Here is an 11,217-nt window from a genome sequence, read left to right as displayed (position 1 = left end):
CGAATATCAGCAGAAAATATTATCAGGGTCAGTAAAACAGTGGAAAGACACACACTGCAAGTACTCATTTAAATACAGGACACGCACACGTGAGAAGCCTGCATTGCTTTTTTCCTCTGTGTGTTGTGCGCGCGTGTATGCGCGCGCTCTGTCTTAGGTTTTTATATGTTTTATTCATGTGTAACAGACACACGAATCACATACTAATGGCTGCGGCCACATGTACAGACAGTAGCCTGGGGGCACATAAACACACATACACACTGCGAATGTCAGTAATAGAATACAAATTGGTACTTGGGAGGGAGAGAGAGAGAGAGAGAGAGAGAGAGAGAGAGAGAGAGAGAGAGAGAGAGAGAATGGATTGAGATAATTACAGTCAATCGGCAGGTTTTAACGCCTGCTGCACTGTACGCAAACATTCCTCGGCTTGCTTTTATATTGAGCCTATTACACAGATGGAGAAGATGATGAGCTATTGATCAGTGTCAAAATATTCCTTCACAGAGGTGTGTGTGTGTGTGTGTGTGTGTGTGTGTGTGTGTGTGTGTGTGTGTGTGTGTGTGTGTGTATATATATATATATATATATATATATATATATATATATATATATATATATATATATATATATATAAAAGTGTGTATGTGTTGCTGTAGGTGAGCGAGAAGGAGAGAAATAGAAAGAAAATGGAAACAGACATGCCGTAATAAGCAAGCAAGAAACACAGACTACCGCATTTCTTCTAGATGCTTCTCTGTATGTGTTGTGTTTGTGTGTTTGTGAGTGTAAGGCTCAGGTGGGGGGTCAGTGTGATAGATGACCTCTGTGTCCTGCGATGAGTCCTACTGTCTGGACTGTGGAATTGAAAAAGCTCAGAGCCTCTTTGTTACGCTGCACTGGCTGTTAGAAATAAACTGCAGCTGTGATTCTCTGGTCAGCTACTACTGATAAAAGTCCAAACTGGAATTCAAACCAATAAGATCTAATCAGTTTTCGTTTTTGTGTGTGTGTGTGTGTGTGTGTGTGTGTGTGTGTGTGTGTGTGCGCACCCAATGAGACGAAGCAAGGTCAAGAAAAACAATGCCTGCTGCTGTTTGAGCACAAATACTAGTTACAATTCTAAACTAATTCAGGGTAACAATAAACAGAAGCTGTTGTGTGTTTCATCAACAAGTAAACTCTCAATTGGACAAGCCAGCTCAGTGGCATCAGTCTGATACTGCCCTCTGCTGTCAAAATAGAGAAAGTGCAAGTATCATTTCTGCAAAGAACGATCCCTCACACATATACAGTACTTACTATCTAGACCCTTTGTAGTGTGATAAAACACAAAGACATTGATGACGAGATGATAGACATGTACAGGGAAATGATTTAAGGTTAAACAGAAAAAGCATTGCTTTACGTGCTTCACACAGCAGGTGGTCTTACGTGGTTTTTCTATACATAAGGATAAAATACTGATAACATACCTCAAGATTAAATCTCTTAAGACTTGCCAGAAAATGTAATCTAACGATTCATATTTTTGAATTGGACGTCAGTGTACAGCCCTAGGGCTGTCAGTTTAACGCGTTATTAACGGCGTTAACGCAAACCCATTTTAACGGCGACAATTTTTTTATCGCGTGATTAACGCATAGACAGTTAAAGAAGGATTAACATTCTTTCGGATCTAGCTAAACCGAAAGCAAAATTACGAATCCCACTATGGCCACGCCAAGACCCGCCCTACGAAGCAGCTGCAAAAACTAAAGAAATGCTGATTGACTTTAGGAAGAATGCCCCCACCCTCTCTCCCACCCTTATTAACGATCAAGCTACCGAAGTAGTGAAGCAATACAAATACCTCGGTATTATAATAGACGACAAACTCACCTTCGAGCCTCAGGTTGACGCCGTCTGTAAAAAAGCACACCAGCGTATGTTTTTTTTATCGTAAACTTCGCAATTTTAATTTCGATAAGACTTTTATGAGGATGTTTTATTGTTGTTTTATTGAGACTATTCTTTCCTTTGCGAGCCGGTTTGGGTCCCTCAATCTTAAAAAAAAAAAAAAAAAGGCTGCAATACATTAGTAAAGTGTGTGGAAAAATTTCCCACAACTCTCTGACTGACTTCAAATCTCTATATGAGACAAGGACCCTGAAGAAGGCCCAGTCAGTCCTGGCTGATATAAGCCACCCCCTGAACAGCTACTTCATGTTGTTGCCGTCTGGCCACAGATTCTGTCTGCCTAAATGCAGGACAAACAGACACAAAAACTCTTTTGATCCTGCTGCTATAGGCTTTGTTAATAATTCAATGTTAGATGTGGACTTCTGTGTAGTATGTATTTACTTGTGTCCTCCATCGATAGTGTCTGTTGTCTGTATGGCTTATGTGTTGTTTATGTTGCACTTTATTTGCTGCAAAATGAATTGCCCCTCGGGGATAATAAAGACTCCTTGACCTTGACAGTCCCTAATATCATCAAAAGATGAAATCTCTGCACGCAAGCGGCAAAGCTGAAAGCCAACATTGAATGCCCGTGACCTTCGATCCCCTCAGACGGCACTGCATTAAAAACTGACATTATGTAAAGGATATAACCTCGTGGGCTCAGGAACACTTCGGAAAACCATTGTCAATTAACACAGTTCGTCGCTACATCTGCAAGTCTAATGTAAAACTCTACCATGCAAAGCGAAAGCCATATATCAACACCACCCAGAAACACCGCTGGCTTCTCTGGGACTGAGCTCATCTGAGATGGACTGACGCAAAGTGGAAAAGTGTGCTGTGGTCTGACGAGTCCACATTTCAAATTGTTTTTGGAAATCATGGACATCATGTCCTCCGGGCCAACGAGGGAAAGGACCATCCAGATTGGTTTTATTTCAGTTAGCCTAATAGCTGGTTTGATTTGCATTGAGAGATGATTTTATGGAAAGTACCCCATGCCAATCTCTAGGTATGGTGAAGGCCAAGGGAACTTTATCAGGATGGAGAGTATCCTGGATCCATGAAATAACTGGCCTTTAAAAATAAAAATCTGCCTGCCTCTATGGGAATTTAACATAGGGGTGTACTTACTTATGGCCCCTGTATTTTTAAGGAAGAACAGTTATTTATTTACGATACATTATTCATTCACAAAGAAAATTGGTGTCCATAAAGGTTGGATTTTTCCTTTATTAAGGCATTAAGATCAATTTCCAAAAGATGATTTTTTATTCCTCTTTTTAGTCAACTTTAGCATGGGTGTATTCACTTATGCTTAGTACTATATATCTATATATCACTGTTGCTGAATCCAATTTGTTGTCGTTTCATTGTTACACACATTGTTCTTCACTCAGAAGTGGGAGTTTACAAGATGCGCTTGAAGACAGGAGCAGACCCAGGACAAGGCATCATTCACCATTAATGATTCATTTCACCAACAGACCAAGCTCCTTCAAATGCACCAATCCTCTGTCATAACTGAGCGCCGTACCTTGACTCGGGTCAGGGTGCCATTGGGTCGGTCTGGGCGTTCTTCGTCAGAGAGCCGCCCGCTGCCAAAACTGTCCATGGAGTGGGAGGAGATGGTGTGGCAGAGCTCCTCGAAGGAGTAGTCCCTGTCCCGGCACTTTTTGATCTCATGGAGCAGTTTGGACAGCTCGCTTGTCACAGCATCATCTGGAGAGAGGAGGAAGAAGGCAGGGGGCAAAGTAAGAAATACACCCAAAGTTCTTTAAAGCATCAGTACAAAGTGGTAGAGAAAAAAAAAAAAAAAAACTTATATAACTGACTAAAGCATACACCCATCCCTCAAAAATGACCAGATACTGCAAGCCACCAAAACAGACTGCACAGTATACAAGAAGTTAGAAGATATTAATTTCCACGATCCAGTTATGGATCAGCAGGAACTCAGCATGTTGCAATGTTACATTCATAACACAGGGGGCAGTGCTGGACAGGGAAAATGTACGGCTGTTCAGACCGGCAGTAACTGTCTTTCTCCACTGAAGAACCTGCTCTCCAGGGCTGGATTTAAATTGTATTGTTTGCCCAAATTGAAAAGGAAAATGATCAATGATCAATCAACATGAAATATATTTTGGTATTTTACATCTTTACTGCTGGTTTCTGTCACTTTTTCTTTTTTTTTAGCACCTTGAATCTCAGTGTAAACCCATTTATTGTATTGTGGCCGTTACATCGTTGTGTATGTGTGTGTTTACTCACTCTTGTGTCTGAGCGAGGGGGAGGCAGAGGGCGAGGGAACAGAGGTTCGAGGAGCAGGGATCGGACACTTGCGAACAGGCTCCTCCACGATACTCCTCCTTTCCATCTCGTCCATAACATATTCTACAGAGACATGGAGACAAAGGGGGAGAAGGGGTAAGAAGATGGAGGGTCGGACAAGATGAAGGACAAGAACGAGGGGAAAAGTGGAAATATGTTGGGGAATCAGGAAAAAGAGGAGAAAGAGCCACCGGCCGGAAGAGGAGTTTGGAGGAGAATATGATGGTGTTGGAGGGTGGGGACAGATGGGGGAGGAAATGAATTCAGAGGCATTTCACTGGATCAATATAATAACACCGCCATCAGCATGGTAAACAGCTTGTGCTGCATTCAATTCACACTTTTCCCAACGCCGCAAATTTACTTCACAGCTTCTGCTAATGGAGCACGGCCGTTAATAAAAGCAAATGAGAAGAATTATGGAGGAAAAGAAAATGAAGGGAGACAGGAGGAACAAGGAGAGAAAGCAGGTTCAGGTGTGGGGGCAGAAAATAAGTTTAAGACTGGATAATAAACTCGCTTAAGTGAGGCATTAGCAGCCGAAAACACACAAACGCTTACACGGTGAAATTATGTAGCAGATTCCCTGCAGAGCCCTAATAAGGAATCCTATTAAGGTCTGGAAAGTGTATGTGTGTATTTCTACTACTATAAATCTTGGCATTCAGCTCAATAATTATGATACACAATCATATTTGCATACAGTTATACCGAGTATGGGAAAGTGTATCAAAGTCTGAAAGGAAGGATTAACATGCTTTGGCAGTTTTATTCCTCCTGTACTCATGCTTCAGTAGATTCTTCATAAGCTAAACTACTGCACTACATTACACTGTAAATAAACTACTGCCGGGCAGTAAAAAGTGAACCATTAATACATTTGAACAGTAGGATGAGTCACGTGCTTGTAAATCAATTGAGAATCTACTCAAAACGAGATGCCTGTGGCAACCAGAAAGCCCCTCAGCTGGTACAATTGAGTAAATTAGGTCTTTTTCTTTGTGCGTGTCCTTCTCCATCTCCGCTCCAACAGGAAATGGCATGCAGCTGATCTTTTCACCAAGTCACAGCTGTGTCCACACACACACACACACACACACACACACACACACACACACACACACACACACACTAAAGTCCAAATCTCTCCCGTTTCGAGTGCTGATTTACTGAAATTACATTTTGATGGTTGCTATTTCTGACCAATATCTACTATCACATCGATTTTTGACATTTAAAAAGCTACAAATGGTCTATTCATGACTATAAAAGTAGTTTCATCTTTGATTTTGGAAACCGTCTTTTAGTTTCATAAGCTCAGTGTTCACTGCATATTTGTGAATATTCAGTCACAAGAAAGGACAGGATTGTATTTGTACTGCACAGGATTTGAGCAGCATAATTCCAAGGAAGCTGGATAAAGTTTAAGTGAAAAAGACATCAGACATTGTACTGACTGACCGACATTGGGGCAGTCAGTACAACTCATCCTGTCAAGCAAAGCTTTATTCAAACCCACCAAACCTCACTTTACATTCTAGTGGAGTCCCAAAGTTTCCAAAGATACCAAATATGTCAAGCTTAACGTTGGAGAAATGTGTACAAAATACTATGCAAGACATCTAGAATGTTTCCTGTGATTACTGATTTTTTTGAGTCACTCAGGGGCAACAGAACAAGTTGTAAACAGCAGGAAACAGTGGTCTACATGTTACATATCCATAATCCAGCAGACATGGACATTACAGTTTTTTCAATTGCTAAACGACACAACTGGGCACAACTGGAGTCACGCGTGCAAAACTCAAACCACTGTCTGCATTACTAACAGTCACCTGAGCTAAACCGTTCACATCACCTGCAAAACTCATTCAAAGCAACACAACTCTTAACACGCGTCTCAAAACAGGCTCAGTGCAGCCACACTATGCACAAGGATCACTGAGATAACACACACACGCAGAACACAGAGTAAAAACACTAGCATCAAACACCAATACACAAATTACAAACTTTCTCATCTTTACAGTTTGAACAATTTGAGTGACTTGACACTACTCAATGGTTTATTTAAGGAAAATATATAGATTGTGTAATATACCAACTTTTACGTAAGGTAAACAAGAAGGAATGAAAATCAGCAGTTTTTTTCAATATAGTATTTTGTCTCTAGTAATTTATGGAATTACTGGGGGGAAAAACTAAAAGGTGCACACATAATAGTAACAAAGAATAGTGTGACTAATCCTGCCTCTCTCCAGCATCATGCGGCAAGTTTTCTTCATCACAGTGGATATCTGCATCATCTCTAAATACAAATGAATGTGGTGTTTCCATTGCTTTCACCTCCATTACTTTCTGAAAAACAGTTAGAACGCAGTTTAACTATTGTAAAGATATAGTGTTTTTCACTTTTTTATAGCTGTGTAGATAACCTCAGACATCTTACCTGGACATATTGGTATATTTGCTCTTTTAACTGTTTTTAAATTGTTTCATTCTTATTTGGCGTTTGTATAGAAAAAAAGGCTTTCTGAACTTTCTCTGTATAAATACCGTATATGTTCACTAACTAGTCTAAAACAAGACACCTGCTTATAGCCTAGAAATCTAAACGCACCCTAGCGGCAGCAAATTTAATTTGCAGCCAGGGGGGTAGACCCTGACTCCGTTGACTTGCGAGCTGGAAAAACCAAACTCTAGTCAGGCCAATCACATCATGTATAGAGTCGGTGGGCGGGCTTATGGCTGCTGCTGCTGGGAACAGCGGTCTTCTGGAAGACTTGGAGTTATGCTTTTCTTTGAGAAAAGAACAAAGAACGGCACAGAAGTCATTCTTAAAAAAGGAAGATGTGTTCGGAGTTTTGCCAACCGGATACGGCAAAAGTTTAACCTATCAACTAGCTCTGCTACCTTCTTCGTTGCTCTGCCTGGTTGTAGCGCTATCCTATTACGTGCAGAGGGAATTTGAAAGACAACAGTTTATCCCGCCCCTCAGATTGAGCCCTGGCAATTGGGAGTTCCCAGACCCAACATCTTGATGTGGGTCTGGCTTGTCAGGCTAACCTGCTTAGGCTTTCAGCTAAAATTCCAATCAGCAGTGTTTGATAGGCACCAGACTGAAATCTGGGTTTTAATGTGTGGTTAACAGTTTTTACAGCAGTGAGTTAGCATTTGAACAAAGTGCTGTAAATCTACAGTGTCGTGCACGTTGTGGTTAAAGTCATGGGATAAGTGTGTAGAGTTTTGAAAACTGTGCAATGAAAAACAAACTAGAGTTTGGTCCACATGAACTGCTACTGTGCAGACTGTAGTTAGAGTTTTGCACATGTGACTCCAGTTGTGTCCACTGTCATTTAGCAATCGAAAAAAACTGTAACACTTGCATTAAATTTCGAGTTGCATTTCTGGCCACCTGACAAATTGAAGCTCCAAATACTCACTCTCCTTTTAATTCTCCACCAACTCCTGAGAAACATATATGGCTTATTAGCTGCTAAATGCTCTACTATTTTCACCAGCTAGTTGCTAACTTTTTTTTAGAGCTTTCTGGCTGAAAATAGCTGCCTGCTACCACTGGAAACAAGGTTGATGAGAACCGAAGACTGAACCAAAGCAGTTAAATTGTGGACAGTAAAACTTGTTTTTGTGTGTGTATATTTCAGATTATTGAGCGTTACAGGTTACATTAAATGGGAAACTGGAATTCCCAATTACAACTAAATTGCTCTACCCGTTGCATAACTGTGTTTCCCCTGGTCTAATGGTTTAATGTCAGCTTTATGTCTGTTATTTTCTAGCTGTGGCCAATTTGTAACATTCTTGGGATTTAGTCTGTGTTCCCCTTTCTATATTTGCCTCTTAGTTAATTTAGGCTTTGACATATTCTTCTCATCCCTCTATCCCTCCATTTCTGTCTGCCATTATCTCACTCTCTTTAAATCATCTGTAACTGTGTGCCTTACATACACCCACAGATTACACAAAGACAGATAGTGAAGGCCTCCAAGTCACCGATTACAGTGTTCATACTGAGCCTCATAATCACCTCAGGACAATACTGTCTTTGCAAGTTGCAATTTTGAGAATCTTTTGGTCTCTGGGAAATGTGGAGCAAACTCACACTAACAATCACTGGTCACACACAAAACACAGTGCAGTAAACATGAGAGCAGGAACAGGTCTTTTAATGGCAGGTGGAAGACCAAGATGAGGAAGACTGAAGAAAGAAAGTGAAAACACTAAAAACCATACTTATTTTTCTTTTGCTGAAAAAGAGTGACAGGCTGCATCTGTAATGGAAGTGGTGCTGTGAATTTGTGACTTGTGATTTTTAAGGTGGACTTTTAAGTAGTTGTTTAATTGAGAAAATAATCTGCAGATTAATCGCAAATCAAAATAATTGTTTAAAAGCAAATAAAAAAAATTCCTTACCTGTGGTATTTTTCCAGCAAAGAAGATTTTGGCAAGCATTAACATGCTAATTTGCAAAGCATTCTTGAACATTTAAACATTTTTAAAACAGTCCTTCCTCATCCCAACTGATTTCACTGGAAAAAAAAATTCCAGACTTTGTCACTTTAATGTCCCAATCTGCTACTACAGTAGCAATCAGCCTGTGCTCGCCAAACATGTCCACATTCAAATTGCAGCCCATGTACAGTAATTAACCTATTTAGTCTGCATTTGAATAGACTGTGTGTATTTGGATGTAAATAGTGCTGTACATCCAATCATTAATTGTGGTTTTAAACTTTTTTTAAACTTATGTTGAACAGAAATATTCAACATAACACTGATACATATGAACAGTATATAGTCTATGTACAGTGATAAAAGTGAGATGTATAAATATCTGTGTCCTTCTATAGCACAGTGAGGTCCTGTTGGTCCTGTGTGCCATCTTACAACAGTAGTTACTGATACATTCCCGTGTTTCAGTCACTATACAGATTCCTGCACATATACAGTGTGGTATATACTGTAACACGTGGGTCTAAACAAATCCAGTGTACAGATGCCAATATGCCCCATCACCAAGCACTCTATACATTTAAATTAAATACTTTTTCTTTTGTCACAAATTCCAGAAGACCATCGATAACCATCTTATTTAAGATCCAACTCGGCCAGTAAGACAATGGAAGAGAACTGGAAAGAACACTGTATTGTGGCAATGTCAAGAACATTTACAGGGCTTGAGTTGTATAACTGGGCACTCTCCTACTGTAGCGACTGAACACATACAGTACAGAAATTCCCATTGTTTTCCCAACCTGAGATAAACATCCTGGAAAACTAAATCTCAGTTGGATCACATCCGCTCGCAACTCAGGACTCAATGTCATATTCTACATCAACATAACAAAAACATCAAAATTAGGATACCGTAGCCCTTGCACATTTTTAGAGCCTTTATATATACACTGTATATATTGCATGTCAACATGTCTGCAGGATTCATCAAGTTGCGATCTTAAATGTCCCATACAGTAGAGCCTATCCACAAACCAACTATCAATCGGCAGAACACACTTCTATTTCTACAAATGAATTAACTCACACAGTGAAGTCCAAAAGACACAAATGTGTTGCTGCAAAGTTTAGGACATTTAAAACTTGACACATGGCAAAGCAAGGCACCGAACCCCCCAACTGCTCGGGGTGCTTTTCACGGGCAGCCCCCTCACTCTGACATCTCTCCATTAGTGCATAATATGTAATATATCAACAGAGTGTAACATTTTTATTTTACCCGTGGGGATCCAAAAAGTGGAAAAAAAATCTCTTCTTTTCGGTCACGTGTAAACTTTTACACTGTTCATGAAAAAACTATAAATCTGTGAATCTTTATCTTTGTACTATGTTTACTGTACATGAGTATATATTTGGCTCCCAATTTGTGTGTGTGTGTTACCTTGGATGACAGCAGTGATCTGCTGGGATTTCTGTGCAGGATGTTCTCCCAGGATCTCCAGAGCTGTTCTCCCCTGGCTGTCTCTGAGATTGGTGTCGATCGCTGAGACACACACACACACACACACACACACACACACACACAATGTAAGCATTGATACATATGAACAGTAGGGCAAAGGTCAAATAACCATGACTTTGTCAAACAAGATAAACCCACTCATACTTGCTCAAAGACACTGAACTTCTGACACAAAGTACACTTACATACAGTACTACACACATATACACACACAGACAAAGACCCAAGATCTGCTGACACACCCACGCAGTCACAAAACTCCAGTCAGCAAAAGATGAATGAGTTGCAGAGGATGGATGTGGGATTTTATTAATTCATGAGGTCTCTTCACAAACAGAAAAAACACTTTTCATTGAGTTTCAGACCAGAGTTTGTCCTGGACAAAGGAGCACACACTCATGCAAGCTGTTATCATAGACTTAAATCACAGACAATGACACATACATAATGTACAAAAAACAAACGCACACAAACTCAAGCCTGCAAACCACAAAGTCTTTCTTCCACTACAAATACTCATTTACCCGACTATTGTACTTTTGAATCCCTTCCTGTGCTCATGGATCCAATTCAACATGAAAAATAAATGTCATTCCAGTCAAGTGCAGTGCGGACCTGATGCAAATGTGCCAGTTTTCTCGCTTTCCTCCTTACTTATTTCACATTGTACTGCTTTTCTATTGCTTTTCATTTCATATTTTTTTTCATTTCATGGAATTTTTGCATATACTTTTTCTTGTGTTTTGTACATTTATTGTAAATTCAAAAACAGAATAAATTGAATGAATAAAGAACTTTGATGAATATGAATGAATGATAAAAAAAAAAGTATATCATTAAAGAGTGCCATTTCTCATCAGTAAATTCAAACCATAACACTGACTGTACATTTCAGCATCCTCAGCTGTTCCACTGCATAGTTCCTGATTGACAAAAGGCTG

The 11,217-nt window shown here is 39.9% G+C and overlaps 1 protein-coding gene across 6 annotated transcripts in view; it reads right to left on the bottom strand.

Moving 5' to 3' along the window:
* anks1b (ankyrin repeat and sterile alpha motif domain containing 1B) overlaps positions 1-11,217 on the bottom strand; it is a 233,761-nt gene that overhangs the window by 129,973 nt on the left and 92,571 nt on the right. For all 6 annotated transcript variants that reach the window (XM_039791996.1, XM_039791997.1, XM_039791998.1 and 3 more), the window contains 3 exons: positions 10,196-10,297; positions 4,219-4,341; positions 3,482-3,666 (listed from right to left, as the gene is read on the bottom strand). In XM_039791996.1, coding sequence (XP_039647930.1) covers positions 3,482-3,666; positions 4,219-4,341; positions 10,196-10,297 — 410 coding nt within the window. The remainder of the gene's footprint in view (positions 1-3,481; positions 3,667-4,218; positions 4,342-10,195; positions 10,298-11,217) is intronic.

The sequence above is a fragment of the Perca fluviatilis genome, chromosome 23 (genome assembly GCF_010015445.1).
Source record: "Perca fluviatilis chromosome 23, GENO_Pfluv_1.0, whole genome shotgun sequence".
In the NCBI taxonomy this organism is placed as follows: Eukaryota; Metazoa; Chordata; class Actinopteri; order Perciformes; family Percidae; genus Perca; species Perca fluviatilis.
This window is presented reverse-complemented; position numbering and strand designations above follow the sequence as displayed.